This window comes from Manihot esculenta, chromosome 12 (assembly GCF_001659605.2).
Source record: "Manihot esculenta cultivar AM560-2 chromosome 12, M.esculenta_v8, whole genome shotgun sequence".
Classification (NCBI taxonomy): Eukaryota; Viridiplantae; Streptophyta; class Magnoliopsida; order Malpighiales; family Euphorbiaceae; genus Manihot; species Manihot esculenta.
This window is the reverse complement of record NC_035172.2, coordinates 444538-471797: the sequence shown is the minus strand read 5'-3', so window position 1 is coordinate 471797 and position 27260 is coordinate 444538. Positions and strand designations below refer to the sequence as shown.

At 31.1% G+C, this 27260-nt stretch overlaps 4 protein-coding genes across 8 annotated transcripts; 3 read left to right on the top strand and 1 right to left on the bottom strand.

The window, feature by feature from the left end:
* Positions 1-282: 282 nt before the first annotated feature.
* Positions 283-9552, bottom strand: LOC122721359 (endoribonuclease Dicer homolog 2-like). Of its 5 annotated transcripts, none has more exons than XM_043948913.1 (16): positions 9269-9549; positions 9019-9094; positions 8664-8841; positions 7874-7987; positions 6939-7073; positions 5808-5892; positions 5644-5708; positions 5307-5373; positions 4887-5161; positions 4353-4687; positions 4144-4247; positions 2958-3154; positions 1989-2198; positions 1377-1787; positions 864-1142; positions 283-787 (listed from the first exon to the last, which is right to left on the bottom strand). In XM_043948913.1, exons 2-16 carry the CDS (start codon positions 9087-9089, stop codon positions 440-442), a joined length of 2874 nt encoding a protein of 957 aa, XP_043804848.1. In that variant the 5' UTR covers positions 9090-9094; positions 9269-9549; the 3' UTR covers positions 283-439. The 5 variants fall into 5 exon arrangements, with proteins under 5 accessions (XP_043804848.1, XP_043804847.1, XP_043804849.1 ...); XM_043948912.1 differs by having other exon boundaries at positions 4353-4780; positions 9269-9547; XM_043948916.1 differs by lacking the exons at positions 283-787; positions 864-1142 and adding an exon at positions 1186-1248 and having other exon boundaries at positions 4353-4780; positions 9269-9552.
* A 3212-nt stretch (positions 9553-12764) lies between these two features.
* Positions 12765-13411, top strand: LOC110627257 (agamous-like MADS-box protein AGL103). The gene has a single exon (XM_021773505.2). The coding sequence runs from the start codon at positions 12828-12830 to the stop codon at positions 13317-13319; it is 492 nt and encodes a 163-aa protein (XP_021629197.1). The 5' UTR covers positions 12765-12827; the 3' UTR covers positions 13320-13411.
* Positions 13412-15774: 2363 nt separating this feature from the next.
* On the top strand, positions 15775-17858 carry LOC122725242 (60S ribosomal protein L38). The gene is made up of 3 exons (XM_043962223.1): positions 15775-15894; positions 17178-17361; positions 17641-17858. The coding sequence occupies exons 1-3, from the start codon at positions 15892-15894 to the stop codon at positions 17661-17663; spliced, it is 210 nt and encodes a 69-aa protein (XP_043818158.1). The 5' UTR covers positions 15775-15891; the 3' UTR covers positions 17664-17858.
* A 4711-nt stretch (positions 17859-22569) lies between these two features.
* On the top strand, positions 22570-27094 carry LOC110628854 (AP2-like ethylene-responsive transcription factor BBM2). The gene is made up of 9 exons (XM_021775675.2): positions 22570-23076; positions 23328-23952; positions 24085-24167; positions 24367-24375; positions 24477-24565; positions 24909-24982; positions 25074-25124; positions 25496-25572; positions 25906-27094. The coding sequence occupies exons 1-9, from the start codon at positions 22842-22844 to the stop codon at positions 26781-26783; spliced, it is 2121 nt and encodes a 706-aa protein (XP_021631367.1). The 5' UTR covers positions 22570-22841; the 3' UTR covers positions 26784-27094.
* The last annotated feature ends 166 nt before the right edge of the window (positions 27095-27260 follow it).

Sequence of the window (27260 nt, the reverse complement as noted above, 5' to 3'; positions counted from 1 at the left end):
AATATAAAAATTAAAAATAAAAATTTTATTAAATCAAAGAGTAAACTATAATTTATCATTAATATAATTATTCGTATCTAATATATTTACATTTAAATTATTCAATTTGTTTATTATATATAACAATAATTTTTTAAAAAATTTGCATTGTATTTAAATTAATTTTTAAAATAATAAAATTTTGAGTTTGATTCTGAATGAATATTAAATAAATTGAAAATGATTGTATTAATTTTTTTATATATATTATTATTAAGTGAAATTAAATATTTTACTCTCATATGTGTTAAGATTATAATTTAATAAATTAAATATACTTGTGAATTGTGATTATAGAAACAAAAATAGTAAGGAAATTAGTACACAATAATTGACTATTCCGATTTCCCTATTGTTTTTTTTTTTAAGAATACCAAGTGGGATACCAATCTAACTCGCTCTAGATGTTGAATCTATCTTTCAAGGCCTTCAAAACCTCTTTGGAAGCTAATTTTTTAGCTGTTTTCTTGTCAGCAGCTGAAGATGTGTGTTTAAAAGTTAACCCATGAGCTCCAACCTCAACAGTGACAGATGACGTGCCATTGATGCGGGAAGGGACAGCTTTTCTCTTTTCAAAATGTTGCACTTGACATAATTCATTAAGTTCTCTCACAGGATGCAATTTAAGTGTATCTGGAGTGACCAAAGGCTCCAAAAGCGGCCTTATCCTCTGAAAAACCACCTCTTTGTTGTATCCAGAATCAACAAAAATAGCTCCTGCTAGAGATTCAATCACATCTCCAAGAACCTGTTGGGAAACAATTGGATACATGTCAAGGCCATTAAAATATAACAAACTAAATACAGCAATGCTATCAGCTGACCTTGGGAAAAGAAACTTCGGACTCCCATCCAAAAGTTGATTCTGAAGAATAATTCTCAAGATTTTTTACTGTGACAACTATATCCTTGTCAAGTTTTTGAGATAGATGGAGGATATGTTTATGCAATCCTTCCCTAACAGCTGAAATAGCATAGCAGTCATTGTTGACAGAAGCAGATCTCATGTCAGTTAAAAGTCCTGGCGACAACCCAGGATACTTCTCATACAAATGCACTGTGATAAGGTAGTCTAACACTGAGTCTCCAAGAAATTCCAACCGCTGGGTAACCATTAAAGGCATTACAGCTGAATTTTAGATCAATGATATGTAGAATTTACTAAAAACATCTACAGAAATTCAAGCAATCACTGGAAAGAGAAATTGCCTACAAGAATATGTGATAAAGAAACAATATAGATAACCAATTTATACTGAAATAAAAAGCTATTATATTCTATCGCAACACAATAACATAAATGGCAGAAATGTGATCACAACTGGGACTAAAAATACCTGATAACATCTTGGAATTTCAGGAAGCATGTAAGAACCATGAGTAAGTGCTTCCAATAAGAGATAATGATTTTTAAAAGAGTAGTTCAACATCGACTCTAAGCCGTGGATGTTAATGTACTTCTCTGGGTTCACTTTGAATTGTGGCTCATATGGTGTATTAAAAAAATCTACCTTTATGCCTAGCCAATTCAGAAATAGTAAGGCAGCAATTTCACCACCTGCACTGAGGTAGGCACCAATAAGTGCCTCAACAACATCAGCAATAATCTTCCTTTTTAACTTTCTTCTTCCTGTGATGTATATACTCCTTGTATTGGAGAGAAACTCCAGACTTAATGAATAACTTCCAGAAGTATCACCAGGAATCATCCAGTTTTTAGGATCAAAAGACTCATTGCGGATGAATCCCTACAATTGAGAAGGACAAGTGATGCAGAGTTTTGAATTACTTGGATATTGAAACATAATGCCAGATTATATCTAATAAAGATATTTCCATAAATTCTTTTTTTGATGTCATGCTACAGAAAGTAGAATAATGCATTAGAAGGCATAGGAAGAAAGTTATTGAACTGGAAAACAAGACAATTATTTAGAAGAAAAGATTACCGGAAGTTTGCAGTCGCATCCTAATTTACTAAGTGTAGCATTACTGATGAGTTTGTCCTTCTTAATACTGAGAAGGCCCTCATGATCACTTTGATATGTTTTGAATAGCTGCTGACTAGCAGCAAATTTAAGAAAAGAATCTCCGAGAGTCTCCAGTGATTCCAAATGAAATATCTCTTGACACTTTCTTGTGGTAATTGCTTCCAAAACCTACCGTATAAAAATGGGTTAGCACAAGTCCAAACAAATATTTCAAACGAGACATGTACTAGAGATGGGGGAAAAAAAGAGGGGAAAATAAGCGCTGCACTCTACCAAAACTGAATGGCTATCATCTGATCAAGTCAAAATCAAAACCAAGCAGCATATTTTCTACTGAACATTGCTGGACAAAAAAGCAATCAATAAATTTCAAGAACAAATTCCTACATAGAAAACTCGATTTATTTAAGTAAATGCTTAAGAACTATGACTCTGGCCATAACTACACCTCCATATAGTTGCTTGCAACTATTATACACACTTGAGTAAAATAAAAAAATTGAAACCAATAATCCAAAGGTGTCTGCCACAAATGGCACTTTAAACTTCTACTTAGTGGTCTTATGCGCTGTTTTATCAGTCTCTATCGCACATGGATTGCCTATAGCAATGCTAGAATGGAAATCATCCATAAATATCTTTTATGCATGTGCCACACAGATACCCAACTAAGGAAACACAATAATCTGTCTTGGCTGCATTGGCTAAAGTACAGTAATAGCGTAACAACTTTACATCTCATATTATTGATGCATTTGCAATTAAAAGATTGTGGAATGTGGAGCTGTAGCACAAATATGATATTTTCATAATACATCTCTTTGCATAGATAATATAAATACTGTTCCAGTAGAGTATAGCAGCTGTGAAGAATTTATTTGGCAGGGATTAAGGCTTATTTCAAATCTGGTGAAGCAGAACAAATACCTTCATTGTTGGAATATAGACATTTTGCATGCAATGATCCGAAAGCATCTTCTTCAAGTTGACAGCAATGAGCAAAGACTCCAGTCGATGCATGATTGATGAAACAAATGTAAATGAGTAGAAAGTACTTATGGATATAGGTGACATTTTAATGCAACAGAGTTCAGGGGGCAACTCAACAAATGCATTTTGTGAATCTGCAGCAAGAAAAAAACAAAATAATAAAGACAATTACAGTATAATGATAAAAACAAAATAGTAGTTGGGCATAACTAAGAAAATAGCACTCAAATTGCTGTTGCTTTTGGGAAAGGAATATTATTTAAGAATGAAATTGTGAATGCTATTTAAGAATGAAATTGAAATACTAACAAAAGAGGTTTATTTTGAACACTGAATTTGGACAACAAAAGGTTCTGTTCTCATTTTTTATCAGTTACAAAATTTATTTATATAGTTTGAACTAAACTTTTTCTTATTGAATATATTGAAAGTTAAAAGTTCAAATCCTTATATTCATATTGCCTATCCAAAAGCAACCTTAAGGGCCTGCTTGCAGCTCTACAAGTGAAACACCAAATTGAATGTAACCAGCAACAACAGGTATTTTTACCACTCTGACATCAATAGAAAGACCAACAACTAACAGATCTAAGGCAGTTTATTAAATCTTTTGCTCAAAATATCAAGGAAAACCAATAACAAGAGGAAAACACAATTGAGCCTGATATATATTATAGATAACAAGAAAAACAGGACTCAACTTTCTCCTGAGTTTTCTAGGAAGAAAACACTTAAAGATCACAACACTGGATGATACTCTAAAACTTAAAATAAATGATAACTGAATGAGAAAATATAAATGCTAGATCGTCAATTGCAGATGAATGAAAAAATATTAGGCCCAAGGAAGCAGTTGAGAAGTGCTCAATTGCAGATAATTTTTATTTTCAGATAAAGGGCAGAGAAGAAGAGCAAACAACTGAAAACATAGTTGAAATCTTTGAATAAATAGTTTGCTTCTCCCCCTGGGACACTATTGAGTATGACACTGAAAATCCAGATCTGCACACAGGTGCTAGGTTCATAGCCAAAAAGATGAAGTGAGAATATAAGATCATTACATAATCATCATGCACATTTTCCTCATATTAATAAGATAAGTGACAAAATGAAATTATAAAACCTTTCCCCTTGTGCTGTCTGCATCTATGAAGGTGATTCTGGAATGAAAACATATGTCGTCCGCTAAGAAGTAATTCTTGATCAAAAATCAGATCGATGTTATGCCTGAAATATCATGTTAGATTGGCAACAAAAATAAAAATTTAACTAAAAATCAAAACAAAAATACAGAAAAGGAGGGAAATATCATAAGGAAATAAAAGTACTGACCGATTTTTGTAATACTCCTTGTAAGTTATATAATCTCCATTCTTCAACTTCAAAAGTGACCGTCCATCCAAATGATCAAATACGGCTCTAATGCAATAGACTTTTCCATTATGTGGTGTGGAGACTAAAGAGTTCTCAAGCATGCATTTGCACAGCTGACCATTTTTTGTCCGCATAATACGTGCAGATTCCTTCAAAGGACACTTCACATGATCCTCCCATGCATTTTCATAAGAGAAGAGTACAGACACAACAGAGTTCCAGTCAATTGCAGGTTTCTGGCATGACCCCATGGATGGAAGCAGGAAATAATCAATTTCATGGTCTTTCCTCAGCTGCAAACCATTTAAAATCTCTTCCAATTCATTTACATTATGATCCATAAGAACTTTGGCAAGAGCAATCAAAAACTTCCTACATATAAGGACCTGGCAATGTAAACCAGAAAAGGAAAACCAAGAAGATAGAAATAAGATTGGAATACTTTACAATTCGATAGTATCCACCTAACCAAAAAGAAGAAAGCTTGCTTACCAATTCTGGAGTAAGATCAAGCTCTCCAATATACTTTAATTTCATAGTCACTAGTCCTCTATCAACTTCTAAGTCAAAATCCAGACTTGAGATATCTGATTCCAGTTCACTTCCCATGACAAGTATAATATTACATACAGGAATGTCAGAATCAAAATTCTCATTTAATTCAATTAAGTAGCAGTAGTATGTTCCTTTTGACTCCTTTGAACCTTGGCTGACCAGCTCAGGTGGGAAGTACAAAGGGTGTTCATCATCATCATAAGGAACTTTCCCTGTGCAATTGACAATAGTAAAAGTATTAACATAAAACAATTCTAAGTATGATAACAATCAATCAAAAGAAAACTGAGAGAATACAAAAAAAAAAAATGAAATATTTCTCGAAAGCATAAGAGACAAACTAAATATAGCAATTACCAATTTCTTGAGCAACAGCTTCTTCCATAACAATATCAGGAACAAGATAATCAGTCAAAGCACCAATCTATAATTTTCATCACCATAAAGGTTATTAAATGCTCAAAAAATAAAAGATTGATTTTACTATGGGTAGAAAAAAAAATAGGGAAGGGAATTATCATTTGAGAACAGAGGGAGAAACATGACTCAGCTTGAATAAAATATCTTATTGACAATCAATCTGTGTATCAGTCCATATATAAATCATGAACTAAACGAATGAATTTAATTAAGGTATCATTAACCTAAATGACTCTGTGCAGGAAACCTAACAAGGGGAGGGAGGAAAAATAACCTTTGAGTGCATCATATTCTCAAGCTCACAAATCTCTTGCCAATAGGCCTGTTCTGAGTTTGCACCTAGACGATGAAACAAAGGTCAAAATTTAAAAGTGCCATACTTGACAAGTGATATAAAATGTAAACAGTGTCAAATAATTATATGTAGCAAAAGCATACCCTTTGATTTAATTGGAGAAGCTGTCATTCCAAATATCCTTGGAAGATTAAAATTACCACAGCTTAACTGGCGGTGATAGAATTCCTACAGATGTAGTCAATTAAATATAACTGGATATTAGTTCCAGACACAAGCAACAATAAGTTGCTTCTAATTGAGAAGGAAGCATCAATCTTCAGATGGCACAAAGTAAAAAGTATCAGTAACTTTGAATGAGTTATAAGTTCCAATTTTTAGGCAGCAAGAATGCAATTATGTTCAATACATAAGAACTTTGAGAAAACCATGAAATGGAAATATATCAATTATTATTATTACAGCCTAGATTAGTGTGAGTGTGATATTTATGCATGCATATTCATATTTTCTTCTAAATTTCTTTTCTTTTAGCTAGAAAATGGCTTTCATCTGCTTATACGAATCTGCAAAAGAGCATGCATTTGGATACCCACGACAATGGATAAATTCCTAACAAGCAAATATTGATATCTTTTTCATTTCTCTTCCTATTTACAACCTTTTGATAAGATCTTAACAATATTTCATTAATCCAGACCAAAGTCACTACCTTGTCACTATAGGAAAAAAGGAAAAGGGACAAAAATATGCAGCTCCTAGATCAGCCAGGGAGGACAAAATAGCCAATTCAGAACTCCAGAGCATAAAAAACAGATCAATCAGCAAGCTTCCACCATATATCCAACATAACTTCTCACAATTAGGTAAAGTTTCCAAGCTGAATACTCTACATGCTTTCTTGCATATCAATGCACATAAGATAAACACTCATGCAAAACAGCTAACAAGATCATCTGCTACAAAAATTTTCCTTATTGAACAAATGTTTCACTTTATTCCAAATTGAGTTGAAAATGAAGAAGAATCATGCTAAAAACCAATCATATTTTATATAACACAATGGAGAGGCAACTGGAGAACAATTTTTTATTGGAGCAGGTGACTTCGTAATAACAGTAATGAATCTCTCCCTGGGAGGATAGGGTGGAAAAGAAAATACACCATCACAAGGAAATTATTAGTTAATCACAGTGAATCATTATGTTCGATAAAAAAATAAAAGACACATAGACACACATGCATATGCACAAAGAGAGAAAGAGAGAGCTCACTGTCAAAATACAAGCATAAGGGTGATTACCCCTTGCGTGATGGCATTCATCAAATATCAAAACCTTTATCAAGTCTAACTTGAAAAAGCAATGCTTCAAGCCATTGAGCAAAATCCGAGGTGTCATCACAAGCACCTGAAAATGTATTAAATTAAAAAATGCCGGTTCTAGTATATATAGCACTCAAAGGCAATGTTACAAATTATACCAGTTGCCGTCAAAACGAGGACCATATCGCAAGCATGTAGTCATTAACCACTTCCTAAATAGAACTCACAATATGACAATAATATTTATATTAAAATTCAAATTAAATTAGAATCAACAACCATCACAATTTCTTGAAGTAGAGGTGTAACTAGATATTATAAAAAGAGGACTAAAGGTTTTTAAGAAGTCTTAGTATAGACTATATGGCTCGCTTTGCTGAATGAATTATGAATGATTCCATGTTCTAAAAGACCAAAGTACACATATGAAATAACTGGAGCATAGTCACAAATTATCCACATAGAAGCAGTAAAAGAGATACTATGAAGATTATAACCATGTGATTTATGTATAACCCACACCCAGCACTAATCATCCATAACAATCATCAGCAACCCGATCAATAACTTTAAAAACATTATTTAGAACTGTTTTTGACAGTTATAGCACATCATATGTCTGAACTGGATTTCAGATAACACAAACAGTAGCCTGGTTGACAAGAGATTTGGAAGGAATGAGACTTTAGAACCAAGAAATTGTCCAATAGGACAAAATCAAAGATAGAAAAGTACAGGGCATATCCAAAGCAAAACATTACATAGGAAAAGAGAAAAATCCAATCCAAGACGACAGAATCAATGTTTGAGGTTCCCAACTCCCAAGTCAAATACTAGCATTGCTCCCCAGGTTAATTGGTATAATATAAATCTAGAAAACACTACCTCATGTTTTTCTAAATGTTCCTTCCAAGTAGCAGCATCCCAGAAGTCAACTCCCATTTCTCCCCAGTACCTACCTACGATGAGGTCAGTGTGCATTTCCACAGCTTCAGCTTGCTAGTAATTATTAAACACAGAAGAACAAAATTGATTAAGAGTGAGAATAAATTACTCTTTCAAAATTTAGATTCAGCAATCATGCCTCACTTCCCAATCTAAAACTGCCATAGAATTCGTACAGGCAACATGGTTCAGTGTTTTTTTACTTGTTAGTTATACATTTATCTATTGGCATACAATTCTGTACAGGAGGGTGTTCTTTTTTTTTCTTTCTTTCTTTCTTTCCTTCCCTTCAGTATTCCCTACCAACATAAAATGTGTCCAACTTCGCCCCCAGTAACCAAAATACAATAGAAAATGTAAGTGCTTTTATACCTGAAAATTCAACCAATTTCAATAAATTGTTAAAAACAAGCTTCTATTTTCAAAATTTACTTAAGCACAATATCTAACATTTTCAAAACCACGTATTAGAACTCTTTGAAATTGGAAATATCCATCTTCAGTACCTGACCTAACAAATCTAGCAACTTCAAACCATCGTTCTAGCAGCACAAATTATCAAATTTGAATAAGAAGCGAAATCACTAAAAGGTTCTTCTTCAACACCCACGTCTACCTTCTGAGAGACAATTATACAGTTAAGCATAAAGGATGTATGTTTGACAACCTAAGACATTTATGTGGAAAAACCAAAAAGAGAGAGAGAGAGAGGCAAGCAAATTTAGCATACTTGTTGGACCAGAACAACACGGGGAACCAAGAAAACAGCAATGGAAGGTGAAGGCTTGCGAATAAGATATGCATAACTACGCAGAAGCATAATGGCAACGAGAGTCTTGCCGGAACCAGTTTCCAAGAACAGCACCGTGTTCTGCTCTAATGCCTTCTCCAGTGCCTCTAGTTGATAGCTGCAAAGACCCAACATAATTAACGCCTCAAACCAATATATATGAACCTGATCAAATAAAAAAGGCCAGAATTGCAAGGATACAGCAATCAGAGGCGAAATAATCTTTCTTTTCTATGTTGCTTATATCGATGGCATTCAATAATGGATAATTAGAAAGACAAACAATGAATTTTACCTTCTAGCAAATGGTAGTGGATCTGCAGCAAGTTGCTGGGTATCATCGATGTCCATGTAAACAGGTTCCATGGCAGCTGAATGATCAACGAACACGGCATTAATGAAAATTCAAACAACCGAACCAACGTAAAACCAAACCAATTTCTCTCTCCCCAACCGGAGAAGGAAAGAAAGAAAACTGATAATCAAATTAAAATTGAAAATCAATGTCAGAAAAGATGATCAAGAAGTGCACAACATAAACCCACCAAGAGATTCGATTAATGGAAAGATCAGAAAGCTTGAAACTCAAAATTGCAGTGATCACTGATCAGTGAGGGAGCAATGTCTTTGATTGTTTATGGTTATGGTGAGTTCATATAGTGAGAAAGAGGAGGACACAGGAAGCAAGTGATTGGAAGCAACAATGAAAGAGGGTAGTGGGGTATTCAGTTCAACTTAGCAAAGAAGGAGCTTGAACTTGAAGTGGACATCAGGGGAGACAGAGTGACGAGAATAATACAGAAAGGACGGAAACTAAGTAGACTATCATAGTAGGAAAAAGAAGAAAAAGAGAAAAAAAAAACATCTGTTTTTTCCAATCTCTCCCTCTCATTCAATGTGGAGATATGATTTGAAATACTAATGGTACAATGCAAATTTTATTTAATTATTTTTTATTTAAATTATTTTAAAAATTTTAATTTAAGTTTAATTATTTAAAAGTCAAATATATTGTAAAATTTAACATTTAATTAGTATCTAATTGCACTTATAGACTTAGTCTAGTGTTAAATGTATCCAAGTAAATCCGAAAGATTTCAGGTTTGAATTCCCCACTTCATTTCAAAAAAAAATTAGTATCTAATTATGGAATGCTTTAAAAGGGCAAAATATAAATAAATGTTTATGGGAAATTGGGAATAGGAAGGTTGAAGGGTATAGTTTAAGGAAATATGGGCATGAATTCCATAATATTATTTATTTTTTTCTATAAATTTCAAAAGAGGTAATATATATTTTGTATAATTTTATGAATAATTATTTTTATTCAATATCACAGTAAACAGTATAATTATTTTATTTTACAATTAAATAAAACTCATGATTGTAAACAATGAGTTTCACTTTCACATCATGGGAACTGATGAATTTAAATTTAAAAATTAATATGCATGAAATGTTTAGGTGGGGTTTAAATTTTATAGGTTAGATATTTAATTTTTTTATATAAAGAATTAATTTAATAAAACAATATTTTTATAATTTTTAATTTTTAAAAATACGTATAATATTATATAAAATTAAACAGTATTATTTTGATAAAAGGTATTTAATTTGAGATAAATTTAAATAGATTATCATAATTTTTAATCAAATTTAAAACATATTTGAAAATATTAATTATATATGATAATTTTCAAATAGAATACCTAAATTATAATAGGAAGATATGTATGAAAAAAACATATATAGTAATGAGATTGAACAGATGTGATTAATTATAGAACTATATAATATTTTAATTAATATAATAAAAAATGAAAATAATATTCTATTTAATTATAGAACTATATACTAGAAGTTTGAAATAATGATAAAAGTTAAAACCCCAAGTTATAAATTTTCAAGAGTAATATATATATATATATATATATTATATATATATATATATATATTGAAATTAAAAGTAAAAAATAATTAAAAGGAAAAATAGTGGATACACAAAACCTTTGCCACGTGGGTGTGGATTCCGCTAGTTTCCTTTGTCGTTGAGGATTGAACAGATGTGATTAATTTATATCTCTATTCTGATTCTGATTTTGATTAATTTGTGATTGATCAACATGTATAAAACGTTTGACATTTTTAAAAATTATTTAGTTTAATTATATCATCTCTCTCGTTGATAACCTAACTTTGAAATAATTATCTCAGTGTCGATTTCTACAGTCTTTTAAATTTGATATATACAAATGGACTTAAATAGAGAACCAAACATAATTTTTATAACTTTTAAAACTATTTCAATAAACTCTTAAAAATATATAAAAAAATATGTTGAAAAATGGTTGAACAGTAGACTTTTGGTGACAAGTCGATGGTCTAAAGTCTACTTACAGATTTGAAAGTCAAAACTCTAGAAGCAAATTAGATGGCCAAAAGACAACCTTCACAGACGGGTTTAGCGAAGAAACCTAGATTCTTATACAATACAAAATTCGATTCTATCTTAGCCAATAGCCTTCAAAATGCACTCAAATTGACGTGCAATAACTCACAACCATATATTTACAATTAAAAAATATAAAAAAAACACTTAAAATTAACTTACAACTAAAAAACACAAAGAAACACTTGGAACTAACTTAAACTTCAACCTGCATTCAACAGAACCATCAAATCAAATAAACTCATCCTACCCTTGAATTTTTCTTTAAACTTAAAACTCAACCCTTTACATTCAATGAAAACACTTAAAACAATTTATAAACTTCTCAAAATCGAAAAGAAAATAAGGGTCCAACTCACCTCTTTGGAGAAGGTACAATACAGTAGGAAAGAATTTGAGGCGGAGAAAAAAATTAGGGCCGAAGAGTCTGATGGCCAAAATCCTTGAAAAAACAAACTTGATTCTTCAAAATAAAAGTAAGACTCATAAATTTCTAAGGAATTTATAGAAGAGCAAAGTGAAAATTAAATTATTAATAGTGTCTTAGACTCACTTTTATTCAAAAGAAGAGAAAAAACTTATCTGATAATCAAGTTGAGGGCTTTTTATTACTGAATCTGATAACTTGTATTTTATGATGAAACTTTGATAATTTTAAAATTCTTTTTCTTAAAAAATATATTTTAAAATGTTTAAAATTCATTTTACAAAAAATTTATTTTATCTTTTTAAACTCTTCGATTTCAAAATTTTAAATTTCAACCGAAATTCTATTGAAAAATTAAAATTTTATATTATTTTATTTTCAAAAAGTTTTTAAAAATATTTTTTAATACTTAATAAAATTTATTATATTTTAAAATAGATATAATTAAAAATTTAATAAAAAATATTATATTTTTAAATATATATAAAAAAATAAAATAAAAAAAATTATGTGAAGGAGTAAATATTGGCTACATTTTCTATTAGTTATACTTCACCTTTTTTTCGTTTTTTGATAATCATAAAATTCTTTCTTTTTATTTAAACCATATCATCTCTTTAATTTTCATTATTTAAAATATTTTATACCCTAAATTAATTTTATAAATCGATAAATTATTTATATTTTATAAAATAAATAAACGCAAAAATAAGTGAATTGGTCATAATGAGTATTTTTATATGATAAAAATAGTGCATATATATATATATATATATATATATATATTTAATATTAAAAATTATATTTAAATTTAATTTTTTTAATAATAAAAAATAATATATGTATATTTATAATTAATAAATAAATAGTATAATATATATATATTACGCAAGCTATGCATCTCTTTTCATAAACGGATTTCGCTTTCCTAATTCTATTGAAATTTTATCTCTCTATCATTTCCAAAATAAAAATAAAATATTTTTTCTCATATAATTTAATTTCCTGAAATTAATTGAGAATTAGGTAAATTGAATTGGACGAAAAAAATCCTTGGGCTAAACGAAAGCCCATTTTCTATTTATTTTCCATATAATTAGTTTTTATTTCCTTATTAAATGAGAGATCAAAGACCTTCTAAATCTGCATCTTTATATAAATAAATTTTCTCTTCTCATATTTTACTCTCTAAACTAAAAAGGGGCCAAAAAAAAACAAAATTCAGAGAATGAACGCAAACGACATGTCGACGTCTCGCAGCAAGGTGATGTTCTGCAAGAGGAAGAGAACTTTAAAGAAGAAAGCAGAAGAACTTTCTAAGCTGTGCGGTGTTCCAGTATGCCTCATCTGTTTTGAGCCAGATGGGACGAAGATCGATACGTGGCCTGAAGATAAGAAGGAGGTTGGTGATATTCTCGTCAAATATATATATATACTTAATAAAGATAACATCGATCTACAGCTAGGGTTTATGGACGCAAATAACAAGAATCAAGATTTGGTGGCCAAGGAGGAAAGCTGCAAACACGAAGAGAAGAAGAAGAAGAAGAAGAAGAAAGTGTTTGAAACATGGAATACAAGGCTTGATTACTTACCTGAGGAATCTTTACATGATATTTTGAAGTTTCTGGAGCAGAAGGCAGAGATTTTGGAGGAAAGAATAATGCAGATGGCGATGATTAGGGTTTTAGCAGCAAAATCCAACCAATGCATTACCTGATAATCTCATAGCAGTTTTGCCTATCTCATCATCGCGGCCACTAGAGTTTCTATGACTACTAATTAATCTAGTTGTTAATTTCTTTCTAATAAATTTTACCCTTTTTTTTTCTTTAAATTTGATTTTTATTAATTGTGTTATTATGGTAGTTTAATTATATATACAAATTAAAAAATTATGATAAATTCACAGTGTACATCTTCTCGAGATGGTTAAAAGATTGAAAAGCAGTAAAATCTAATTATTTGATTGATATTGACTTGTATGTAATTTTTCTAAAAAGGTTAAAAGGTATTTTGGAATAAAAAGAAGGGTATGTTAACAGAATTTGATAATAGAATCTAATTTGTAACTTTGTTTCAAATGTCAATAATTTATAAATTTTAAAAAATATAGAGATTAAAATAAATATTTTATTAAATTAAATAGATTAAATTATAGTTTACTCTTATATTAATTTTTTTTTCAATTAAAAGAATATGTATTGCACTAAATATAATCTCTAAAATTTTATTAAATTTACAATAAAATTATTATAATAATCTTTATATTTTATTATTGTTTAGAAATAAAATTTTAAAATTGACTATTTTACAATTGAATTCCTAAGTAATGTTTTAAAATAAGTTGTTTTAGTTTTATAAATTAATTTTTAAATAATTATAAAATTTATAAATAAATTTCACATTTTATGTCGATTCAACTTTCAATATTATAGTTATTTATAAAAAATCCCTTATATTTTTATAAATTAATATTTAAATATTATAAATATTTGTAAATATATCAGACTATTAAAAATTAAATTAATTTGTATTATATATATTTTAAGTGAAAGTATATTATAGTGAAATAATTAATTCAATTATTTAAGGAAAGCAAAGCAAGTACTTTTCTAATTAATTGAGAATGGTTTAATTTTAAAAATTGAATTCAAACCATCTAGTTCATAAATTTGAATAAAACTCTATCCATTCGTATCGATCTGATTCAATTTTACTAACCAAAAAATTAATAGCTTAAATTAAATTGAATTATGATCTAATTTTTGAATCGATTCGACTAATTAATTCGATTCGATTTTTAACAACTATGGTTTGGTTGATTTTTTTAATTCAGTTTTTAACAATGATTTGATTGATTTTTTTTACTCAAAAAGTATTTTAGTTCTTTTGATAGAAATTAATTATAAATTAACTCTAATTATAACCGAAAGATTAAAATGATAAATTAATTTTAATTATATCTGTAAGAATTAAATTATAATTTTTTAAATTATTAATGATTAAATTATAAATTTTTTAAAAATTAAAAATTAAAAATAAATATTTTACTAAATCACATAAATTAAACTATAATTTATTATTAATATAATTATTCGTATCTGATATATTTGCATTTAAATTATTCAATGTGTTTATTATATATAACAACAATTTTTAAAAAAAATTGTATTGTATTGTATTTAAATTATTTTTTAAAATAGTAAAATTTTGAGTTTGATTCTGAATTAATATTAAATAAATTGAAAATGATTGTATTAATTTTTTTTATATACATTATTATTAAGTGAAATTAAATATTTTACTCTCATATGTGTTAAGATTATAATTTAATAAATTAAATATACTTGTGAATTGTGATTATAGAAACAAAAATAGTAAGGAAATTAGTACACAATAATCGAGACCTCAAAATCCGTTTTCATTATATAAAATAAAATTATGAATGGTTTTATAAAAATTCTTTATATATAATTATGAATAATTTTATAAAATTTATTTAAATTATTATATTAGAATTATTAATTTTAAATGTAAATTTCTAATTAAAATAATTTTGGATTGGTTATGATTTTTTTTTTCCGAATCCGTTATGAGATTGAATTCTGCAAAAAAAAAAAAAAATCATTTAGATGTGTTATTAAGAAATAGTTTAAAACAATATTTTATTATTTTATTAATATTATATTAAAAATAACTTCAATTAAGTTTTAATATTTATTAACTACTATATTTAAATAAAATTTTTTTTCTTAACAATAGCTACAACAACAATGCCAAATAAATTTGATAATCAATTATTGATAGAAAATCTAAATAACTAAATTAAAATGTTTGATAAACTTTAACAATACTGCTAGTAATTGATATATTTCAACGACATTCTATATTATTCCTATAATTATAACTATTTCTTATTTATAATTATTTTGACTTTATATTATATTATCAATTTTTAAAACTATATTTCGATTATTTTGGTTTTATCAAATTGATCCCAACCGATCATTTGCTTAACTTTGGCAGTTATTTAATTACAAGGAATTTTATTGGGCCGGTGCTTTTGAGTGTAGGTTGGAGATGAGGTGCAATCCACAATCATATAGGCCTGGATTGACCCAAACCACTAAATTAAGACAGGGGCATTTACGGAAATATGACAATATGAAAAATTAGGGTTTCAAACTCCCTTCTATTTAAGTGTCTCTACGTACCTACGCAACTCAATGTGACGACTCTGCTTCGCAGCTTCACGAATTGAGCTCCTTTGGACGAGAAGAAGCAAGAAAATGGTAATTTCTATTGATTTCTTGCTTCATTTCATCTCTATTTTATGCGATTGCTCTGTCTCTTGGCAAGAGATTTGATAACTTGGAAAACGGATTAAAAAATTGAATGTGCAATAGACATTTTGCCTTCCGTCTAGAATCTATTTGCTCCCTTGATGTATATAAGCTGTATAGAATGCTCAAACTCTTGATGCTTTCCCAGTTTAGGCCTTTACAGTAGGTAAAGCTGCACTTTCAGGAGACTTGTGCATTATTTTTTTCTTTATTGGATTTAATAGAGTGATGAACATGTCAGTTAATGGTTTTCATCACCTTGCTTCTACTTTTATTTGCTGTTCTTTAGCATGTAGCGGTGGGTTTGTCTTTTTTAAAAGCTTTTGTTTTTATTGGTATTTCTGTTCGTGAAATTGAACTATGCTTAAGCTTTGCTGCCATTAGTTGTGCTATCTCTTGTGCTCACTTTTAGTTAAGCTAGATGTTTACAGTTTTAATAAAAGCATCTGGTGATGGAACATGATTAAACATAATGAACAATATATGAATAGTCTATTCCCGTCAAACGTTTTCACTATTTGGTGTCTTTTCAATTCTTGTTATCTTGAGAAATAACAGATATGTAAAAATTCGGCAACATCTCTGGATTTAGAAATATTTAGATGCCCTTTGAGGTTGATTTGGAAATTTGACATCTTAGCTAGGAAGTAGACAGCTTGATACATTTTGATGTTATAGTGTGTAGATACTTGACGTTTTCTTAATGCTAGTAGCCTACATGCGATCAAGATAATTTTGTTGCTGGAGTGTATATACTTGACGTTTTCTTAATGCTAGTAGCTGACATGGGATCAAGATAATTTTGTTGCTGGAGAACTACATTCAGTTTGCTTCAGTGTTGGAATCTGTTCATAACCAACATGTTTTTTTTTTAATAATTGTAATTAGAAAGCTTAAACAACTTAAAGACAAGGCCCAAATGCAGTTGATTGATTAAAGTAACGCAAAAGTTTTAGATCGGTTTTCTTGAGGAAATTGGATAGCCTTCCAATAGATCCTACATTTTGTTTTGGGAACACGGCTTGGCCTGGCCATGTAATATCTGGTAAATTTTCTGTTTGGTTGCTACTTGCTAATAAATGCTTAGCTTTTTCACAATGTCCTGATTGTTTTTTTTTTTTTTAAAAAAAAATCTATGCATCTTTTATCTAACAGCTTATTAAACTTTTGTATTGTCCAATTACCTGCGTAATTTAATACTTTGTGGTTATGCATTACATTGTTACCAACAGCCTAAGCAGATCCACGAAATCAAGGATTTCCTTCTCACAGCAAGAAGGAAAGATGCCCGTTCTGTCAAGATCAAGCGAAGCAAAGATGTGGTGAAGTTCAAGGTCCGATGCTCAAAGTACCTCTACACACTTTGTGTGTTTGACTCTGAGAAGGCTGACAAATTGAAGCAATCTCTTCCCCCAGGTATGAAGCTTTCTGTCTTTTTGTTCTTTTGTTGTTCAGTAGCTAGGTCCATATTAGATCTTTTGACAGCTCAAATAGATTTCTTGTACGTGTATGAATTTAATCCACAGTTCTGAAAGCTGATAGATTTGCTTTTATTTATTTTTAATTCAATGCAATAGATTGTTGGGTCTTGTAACTCATATTTTCTTTTTCTTTTGCCTCTCTGTGTTCCCTGGACAGTGTATCTCCCTAAATCGCTTGGCATCATGTCTAATTATCAGTTTATGTTTGTTGTAGGTTTGAGTGTGCAAGACCTGTGAAGAAGCATACTGATTTGAGTTTTGGGCTTATGAGAACTGTTGTTTGGAGAATGTTTTCTTGATTTTGGTGGTCAGACGTTATGATGCTTGTGGGGACTTAGACCTTTTACCTATGTAAACTTGTGGGCATGAGCATTTAGACTTGGTTGTTGAGCTTAATAGGAATTCCTTAATGCTTTGAACTTGGGTTCTTGCTATTATGATCGTCATTTATTTTTCCCCCAAAGTTATGATTGTCAGCTAGGTAACTACAAATTGGTCATTGGTATTTCTCTCGTTTCCCCTTGATTCCTTTTACAGGGGAGAATGGTTATCCAAAACTTTTTGCCAACTCCGAAAAGAAAATTCGTTTCTCAAATTGGAAAAGTAATTTATAGTTTGCAATTCTCTCTATTACTGGTCTGCTCTAAGCAGGCGGAAGATAAAAAATGAACATTTTGTATTCGGCTACCAGGATGTGAATCAACAGTGTAGGAATTGGCCAAGAGATGAACCCAAACTAGAACGGTGGCCAAGATTCTAGTTAGTTTCAGTCCGAATAAAGTTTTGCTTTATTTTTGATCTCGAAGGTTTTGATTCAATTCGAAAATGATCAATTCTATTTGAAGCCACTACCTTTTTTTTAAAGAAAAAAAAAGATTCAATTTATGGGTTCAGTTCAGAGCTTGAGAAGGAAGACCAGAATGGTTGCTTATAGTTGGTTTAGTTGAGTTAAATCTTTGAACTAGTGATTCGAGCTGATTTAGATTTGACTTAGAACGAACCTAGTCTAGTTTAGAAACTAAAATGACATGTCTGGATCTAGTTTTATGGAAACACTTGGAAATAACTAACAAGAACTTTACTCATGTGTTCACCTTGAATATAAAGTGTTTGAGGAGAGTTTAACACTAGGTTTTGATTTTGAATGGAAAATTCACAAGCTCTTCTTTTTTTAACGGTGCATATTGCATTTTAAACTCTTTCAATGGAAGCATACATATAACTCCAGAATTGATATACATATGCTCGTCTTTCACATAAAGGGGGCTTTGGCATTCACAAGCTTGTTTGTTTGTCTGCATTCGGCACACATGCTTAGAGATGATTCTACTGTTAGGCATGGCAATCCTAGATGCAGCAGTAATGGCAATTGGGCAACCTCCATCTTTGCTTATGGCGTAGATGGAAATACAATATCTATAATAACTGGAAGTAAGCGGTGAAAAATTTACGTTTGAAGTGGATTTACATCTGATTGTGAACATTTCATGTTTATTTTAGAAATTTGGATCCCACTAGCCCATGAAAAATGTTGTTTATTCGTATGCATGTGTTGAACTCTAAATGATGTTTGTATTGCACAGGAAGTGGGCAGGATGGATTTGAAGCAGTTATTTCAACTTAAATAAAGGATATATATTTATATTAATTTTGCGAATTTGGATATAAATATTCAATTTAATAAATATATATGCGCCAACAACAGCATAGATAGTACAGCCTATATAATTAAGAGAAAGAAAAAGAAGATCAACTTAGGGTATGGGTAGCTAAGCAATAGGAAAGTCCAAGTCAAAAAGTTTGAATCCCAAACCACTAACAAATATATATACTAAAAAAAAAAAAGAAAAACCCCATGAAAGAGAGGGCTTGTTAGCTTATGACATGACCTTAATTATGTATATATATATTTTTTGCTTATAAGCAAATTTGAGTTTCTCGGAAATCCCTTCCCTTTCCCTTCCCTAGTTATATAGAGGATTTATATTATAGATGCAAAGGGATGGATATATATATATATATTTCCAAGGAGGCACGGGTGCTAAGCTCCTCCGCTGATTTCTCCAATGCCTCATGCAGTATCCCACTTCCCATCCTTTTTTCTTTTCTTGGCTTTTGTAGCCTTGTCTTGTGTAGACGAAAATCTATCTTCCCAATATATATATATATATTTATATATTAATAAACTTAAACTATTCCCATTGGGCTGCAGCATGCTTTATTGTGTTTTCTGCATTCATATTAATACAACAAACTAATTCAATCTTAATTATTTTAAACATTAAGGGAAATTTGTTTGTACTTTTTTTTTTCTTTCATAAAATAAATGTGAAGTTTATTTAAAGAAATAAAAGAATTATAGAGCGAGGTAGTGGGTTGTCAGGGAGGAGTCACGTGGGAGGGTGGGCCCCACAAGCTCAGAGGAAAAAAAGCATGGGCTCCATGTGTAACTGGACGTGGCTTTTCTACTTAACCCATCTCCCTGGGCCCAACTTCTTACGTCATGGGCTCTTTCTTTTCACCTCATTCATATATAAAAATAATTTATAGTGGGATTCATTTCTCGCAATTTATGAGAGAGAGCAGGAAAAAAAGTCAATTATCATCTACTTTAAGGCCGTACTTTGGTTGTTTGGATTTATATTAAACTTGTAAATTAATTAATTATTAAATACTAGAAATGATAATTTTTCGGTAAATAAAATAGTTATTAAATCATGAAAAACAATGTTTTAAAAGTGAATGCCGCCTCAATATTTTTATATTTTAGGGTAAGTATATAAAGAGAATTCTAGGACGTGTCCATCCAAAATGGGTGATAAAACATCCGACTATAAGGAAGAAGACTACTGTCTCAACTGGCATCAAGTACACATGGCATTCTATTTTGGGGTGGCAACTTCCCAATGTGAACACTTGCCATTCATTCAAACAATTTCTTTTTTTTCTCTTGGCTTTATAATTTGATAATAATAAAAACAAACCCAATTGATTTATTACTCAAAGTCAGTCCCTTTCCATGATTCAGCTTAGCTGCATACAGCATACCCATCCATATAAAGGACATAGTACACACCAGTCTCACATTCCCAATAATTTACTATGGTAATATGAAAACTGCACTTAACTAGTAGGACAGTTAGGTATTCCCATAAATTAAATAGTTTGAATTTAAATATGATTTATATTAATAATTTTAAATTTAATTAAAAATTAATTTAAAATTATTTCAAATTTAATTATTATTATTCGAATAAAATGTGAATTCATTTATTTTTATATATTTTAATTCAATTTGAATTTATAATGAAATTATTTTTTAAAATTAAATCTATTCTAAATATAATTATAATTATTTAAATTTATTCTATTACTAATTCATTCCCAAGCAGGGCAACCCTAAAGAGGGTATACTAGCTATGATCAAAAGACTACAACTTTAATTTTACTTTCTGTACTGTTTAAGATAAGAGACTGGGCATGATTACATGATTAGATTACCGAGAATATTTATTTATTTTTTTAAATTTTTTTACAGTGGGAGTAGCAGGCTTTTAATACTATAATATTAGCAACTTTGTGGCCATGTGGATTTACCGTTCTTTGATTCCTTTTCTTCAAGTCGGTCAAACTTGCACTGTGATTTTTTGCACCCTTCGAGATATCATTACTATCTCTTTCCTTCCTTTCCTTTCCTTTCCGTTGTGCTTCTCTTCTCTCTCTCTCTTTATATAATATGAAACCAAACATGTACATGCATGTAATTATTTCAATTACATATTACTATATAATGATAATGCAGTCCATGTATGTTATGTAAATAAATAAACACAAGAGGGAAAGATGGGAGAGAGAAGCTAGCTGTTGACAAAACCATTGAAAAGGGAGATCTAAATATCTGAGAATTCCATTTGGATCCTTGGTAATTAGATTTTCCTCCCATCTGTCCCTCTCATGAAACAAAAGAAAAGAAATGGTAACCACAAAGGAAAGGACCCCCGAGACAGGGGTTAATGTCTTCTTATAGGGGTACAACAAGCATACCCATCATCTTATTTTAAGTGTTTTTTTTTTGTTTTCATTTTTCACTTTCTATTATTATGTTACTAAGAAATAATGAAATAACAGTATACAGATTCTCTCCGGCCCATGCACTAAAAAAAAAAATTTAAAAAATGATGTCAGTGTCATGCATGAATTATTGTTATGAGCAGAGCGCAGAGGAGGGACTCCCGTTTCTAGCGGGGGAGCAGGTTGATGATTAGGACTATGAGATATAGTAAAAAAAAAAAAAAAAAAAAAAAAAGAGTATGGATGGATGGAATGTGAGCAAGTTATGGGTGTTTGTGGGCAGAGGCTGAGAGTCTCTGCTGAAAAATATATTGAAAAGAGAGGTTGCACTGACACGAAATGACTTGTGTCCAAGTGGTCAAGAATTAAATGAAATGGGTGTGGAGAGGGGTTTTCTCATACTTTTGTCAGATACTCCTTTATCATCCTCTACAGGTGTTGTACAGCCAAGCAATTGATGGACATATATAGCTATAGCTATGCATATGATGATTTCATTTGATAGTTGGATGACATGCAGAAAAGGGCATGCACTAGAGTTGTTGTTCTTATTTGTAATGCTTATAATAATCATCTTTGAATGTTCAAAGGGTTTTGTTTTAAGTTTACGAAACCACATGCTTTTTATTGGTTAATGACCCATGTGTTAGTCCTTATAAGACTATGCTCTCTCTTCTTAAAATAACTTAAACCATATCAAAGGCTGGCTTCAAGATAAGTTCAACTTGCCTCTCTCATTTCAGATTGCAATCAACTACACTATCCTTTAAACTATTTACAATTGTACATTGCAAATTATGTACTCCTCGTGCACCTTTTCATTATTTTATATGCATTCCTTTGTAAGCAATTTAGAGAGAGAGAGGAGATTGGTCCAATAATAGGAAAGTTGCCTCAATCCGAAAGCATATTGAGAAGGTCAGTCTATGGAGAGATTTCACACTATCAAAAGTCATTTGGGGCACTTTGTATATTTCTTAGTGGTAAATATTTATTAAATTAACAACATGCAAAAGTACACAACTGTCCATAGCCCAGCATCTACTGTACTCATTTTCTTATTTGTAGGGTGAAAGAATCAAGTGCCTTCTCACTAGGAAGGAAGATAGAGAGAGAGTGTGTGTGTGTGTGTGTTCATATGAATCTTCATTCGTTTTTGAAAGATATATATGATTAATTTCTCTTTCAAAAATTTCTGACCCTTCCTCTTCTCCCCTTATCTACTCTACTCATGGTGAGTTCTCATTTACTGTAGTTTATGCATGAAGTAATTCCTCGCACTGTTCTTATCACTTGGATATAAACCCAAACATTTGTACGGCCTATTAAGTCCTTCTTCAATATATGGCCTCCATGAACAACTGGTTGGGTTTCTCTCTTTGCCCTCAAGAACTCCCATCACAATCTGATCATCATCAAGATCACTCTCAAAACACAACCTCTCGCTTAGGATTCCACTCGGATGAAATCTCTGGTACCGATGTCTCTGGAGAGTGCTTCGATCTCACTTCTGCTCCTTCTCTCAACCTCCCTCCCTCTTTTGGTATTCTTGAAGCTTTCAGAAACAATCAATCTCAAGGTTTGTACCCAAAGAAAAGTTTAAAACCCTAACCTTATATTCTGTTCTTAGAAAGCACATGAAGTTATTAAAAAGAAAATAACAGATTGAAAATGACTTGTCTTCTCTTGCATCTTTGAATGGTCGAACGTGCTTTTTTTTTTTTTTTTTCCCCCCTCTTCATATCTCTTTGCAGTATTTTTCAGAACTTAGAATCTAAAAGCAATAAATTAAAGCATGTTCTTTTTGTTCTTTTGCCTTTTTCTTGACAGATTGGAATATGAAGGGTTTAGGCATGAATCCAGATACCACATACAAAACAAACTCAGACCTCTCTGTGCTGATGGGTACTTCATGCAGTAGTCAAAGCCTTGATCAGAATCAAGAACCCAAGTTGGAAAATTTCCTTGGCGGCCACTCCTTTGCCAATCATGAACACAAGCTTCCTGGTTGTAATCCTATGTACAGTACTTCGGGAGACTATATGTTGCAAAGTTGTTCTTTGCAACCAAACGATAGAACAAGCAATCATGAAGATACCAGTAGTATCAATACTGGTAGTAATAATAGTTCTATCGGATTGTCCATGATCAAGACATGGCTTAGGAACCAGCCTGCACCGACACAACAACAAGAGACTAACAATAATGGCGGTGGTGCACAAAGTTTGTCTCTTTCTATGAGTACTGGGTCACAATCAGGCTCGCCTTTGCCTCTTCTCACAGCAAATACTGGAGAAAGCAACGTTAACGGTGGAGATCACAGTTCTTCTTCTGATAATAACAAGCAGCAAAAGACAACTGCTCTCGATAGTCAAACTGGTGCCATTGATGCAGTTCCCAGGAAATCTATTGATACTTTCGGCCAAAGGACTTCTATATACCGTGGTGTAACCAGGTATCTCTCTATAACCCATGAATCTTCTTCTCCTCTAAACACGAAATATTCCTCTTTTAAGTAGTTTGTTTCCTTTGAATGTTACATTTTAGTTGTTAAGGGGTAATGATCTTATGGCTTTGTTTTTTGCAGACATAGATGGACAGGCAGATATGAGGCTCATCTATGGGATAATAGTTGCAGAAGAGAAGGACAAACTCGAAAGGGAAGACAAGGTATGGGCTTATATCTATGTACAATTAATGTACAATATTTCCATATCTGTAGATTCCATGGAAATGTACAATCACTTCTTCTTTTTCTGCTTCTTTTCTATTAATAATCATTCATTTATAGTTTCCTTGTATATTAACTTGCATTTCCCTTTTGGATGTCCACAAATCTTGATGTGGGGGATTGCAAATCTCGTTGCAGTTTATTTAGGTAAGGATTTGAAAAATTTTAGCAAACTTGTACTTTTATTAAGCTTCTAAATGATCTTTATTTTATCCTGAAATAAATTTTTGCGTTGATTTTCCTTATAGGTGGATATGATAAAGAAGAAAAGGCAGCAAGAGCATATGATTTGGCAGCACTGAAATACTGGGGCACCACTACCACGACAAATTTCCCAGTGAGTTTCTACTTTTCTTCCCTTTTTAGGGATTTTTGAATCATTACCACTCTTTTTCCTTTTTGTATTATTTTTTTTTTTTTATAAAACTACAAGGAAAATAACCGTAAGAAGTGTATAGAAATTGGCCCATGTAGGCATTTTCATTGACATGCAGTTGTATCAGAGTATTATATTGAAAACCCACTTAATTTGTGCATTTGTGCTCCCCAAAAGTACCCCATTAACAGGGTTATGTGCCCTAATACAGAAGAAATATTTGGAGTTTATATGCATAATTTCACCCATTATATATGGGTTGTGTTTAATGATGTTGGAACTTGGTTTGTGAATAAAATTGCAGATTAGCAACTATGAAAAAGAGATAGAAGATATGAAGCATATGACCAGGCAGGAATACGTTGCTTCTCTTCGAAGGTACCTAGAAATGCCGTCGTCTTCTTCCTTTGATTCAGTTCACCATATATCAAATTCAAATTAACACTCATGGATTGTCATTTCAATGCAGGAAGAGTAGTGGGTTTTCTCGGGGTGCATCCATATATCGAGGTGTTACTAGGTAATTTTTATTATTATTATTGTTTGATTATAATTTTTTAACAATATGGTTGTCGTTTAGTTATTGTTTACTATTTTATTTATTAAATTATGTGTATATACTTCAAATCTTAACACCCGTTTAAAAATCCTTTTCGATATAAATGTGTATCAGTAGATCACATTAAAAGTTAATGATTAAATGTTTGTATATATAATTTTTCAGCAAAATGAGATATTCAATAAGAATGTGTTGATATTATTATTCTGGGTATTTAAGTGATATTAGATTTTTCACTTTTTAATAACTATACTTTAGATTTTCGAGGTTAAATTAATAATTAGAAACTTGGTTTTGGAGATTTTTTGAATTGGTAAATGTTTTCATGTCAGACACCATCAACATGGAAGATGGCAAGCAAGAATTGGAAGAGTTGCTGGGAACAAAGACCTTTACTTGGGAACTTTCAGTAAGTTAATTTTTCTATTTATATCACTCTCACGTTCTTTTTTAAATAAGCTAAATCATATGTTTTATAGATTATAAATTGTGAGTAAAATGTTGATTATCTAATTTTATTATAAAGCATGAGTGTTTTTATAATATTATTAATTAATCAAAATATTCAAGAAATGATAAATTTTAATATTATTGATTTGCAATAAATGCCAATCATCTTATCCCTGTAGAATTACTCGTAATTTAAGGGCTTAATTTGCACATCACTAAAGCAAAATTTATTCATCAAGATTGCATTTTTTAGGGTTTGAATAAAAATATTTTTCTTTATTGAATTTTTTAGGCACCCAAGAAGAAGCGGCTGAAGCCTATGACATTGCAGCTATAAAATTCCGTGGATTGAACGCAGTAACCAACTTTGACATGAGCAGATATGATGTTAATAGCATCCTGGAGAGCAGCACATTGCCAATAGGCGGAGCAGCCAAGAGGTTGAAAGATGCAGAGCAAGCAGAAATGACTATAGATTCTCACAGAACAGACAATGAAAATATAAGTTCGCAGCTTACAGATGGAATCAGCAGCTATGGCACATCACATTATCCTTGGCCTACTGTTGCATTTCAACAACCACATCATAATCATCATCAGCCTTTTAGCATGCACTATCCATATGGGCAAAGGCTTTGGTGCAAGCAAGAACAAGACACTGAACCCAATAACCAAAGCTTTCAAGATATTCATCAACTTCAATTGGGAAACAACCACAATTTCTTTCAGCCTTCATCTGTTTTGCACAACCTGATGAACATGGATTCTTCTTCAATGGAACATAGTTCAGGGTCTAATTCAGTTATGTACAGCAGTGGAGGAGGAGATGGTAACTGTGGAGGCAATTTAAGCTATCAGGGAATGGGATATGGAAGCTATGCAATCCCAATGGCAACAGTTATAGGCAACAGTGATGGAGACCAAAATCAAGGGAATAATGGTTTTGGTTATGAAAATGTGGTGGGGTGGTCAGATCCTTGCCATGCTAAAAATCTGTACTATCTTGCACAGCAATCAGCAGCAGGAGGTGTGATGAAGGGTGGTGCATATGATCAGGGATCAGCATGCAACAACTGGGTTCCAACAGCAGTTCCTACACTAGTCCCAAGGTCGAGCAATGTGGCTGTCTGCCATGGAGCTTCAACTTTTACAGTGTGGAAAGACACATAATAAGTAAGATATAGGGGAAGAAATTAAAGAGATGGGTAAAGGAAATGGGATTGTATACACAACTGATTTTCCTAATTTTGAAGCTCATTTCATCCTTTTTATATTGGGTAATGTATGTATAAGGAAGATAAGATGTAATGTGGGTGCAGGACAACATTTAATTTTGTAATTGGGTCTAAGGTTGAAGTTCAGCAATAGCAATTGAGAGGTTGAAAATTCTCCATCGGTTGCTATGAATTTTGGGGAACTTCAAATGGATAATTACATCCTCGGAATAGTATTTTGACACTTGAAAGACTCTACTTTTTGCATTTTCATCTCAAATTACATATATTTACTATACAAGAAAAGAAATGGGAATATCCTTTTATTTAATTTTAACTTTATTTTTTTATTTAACATGCTGTGATTTTGTGTGTGCATATATATAATATGAATTTATTATAGGTTACCATGATTGACTGTCCAGTTATGCAA

Bases quoted from the DNA above. Each gene is read 5' to 3' on its own strand.
- LOC122721359 (XM_043948912.1), bottom strand. From the start codon at position 9,089: ATGGAACCTGTTTACATGGACATCGATGATACCCAGCAACTTGCTGCA. The intron at 4,248-4,352 runs GTCAGTACTTTT...ATGATATTTCAG, and splicing joins AAGGAGTATTACAAAAATCG to GCATAACATCGATCTGATTT. The intron at 3,155-4,143 runs GTTTTATAATTT...TTCTTGCTGCAG, and splicing joins CAGACAGCACAAGGGGAAAG to ATTCACAAAATGCATTTGTT.
- LOC110628854 (XM_021775675.2), top strand. From the start codon at position 22,842: ATGGCCTCCATGAACAACTGGTTGGGTTTCTCTCTTTGCCCTCAAGAA. The intron at 23,953-24,084 runs GTATCTCTCTAT...TGTTTTTTGCAG, and splicing joins ATATACCGTGGTGTAACCAG to ACATAGATGGACAGGCAGAT. The intron at 24,983-25,073 runs GTACCTAGAAAT...ATTTCAATGCAG, and splicing joins TACGTTGCTTCTCTTCGAAG to GAAGAGTAGTGGGTTTTCTC.
- LOC110627257 (XM_021773505.2), top strand. From the start codon at position 12,828: ATGAACGCAAACGACATGTCGACGTCTCGCAGCAAGGTGATGTTCTGC.
- LOC122725242 (XM_043962223.1), top strand. The intron at 17,362-17,640 runs GTATGAAGCTTT...TGTTTGTTGTAG, and splicing joins GAAGCAATCTCTTCCCCCAG to GTTTGAGTGTGCAAGACCTG.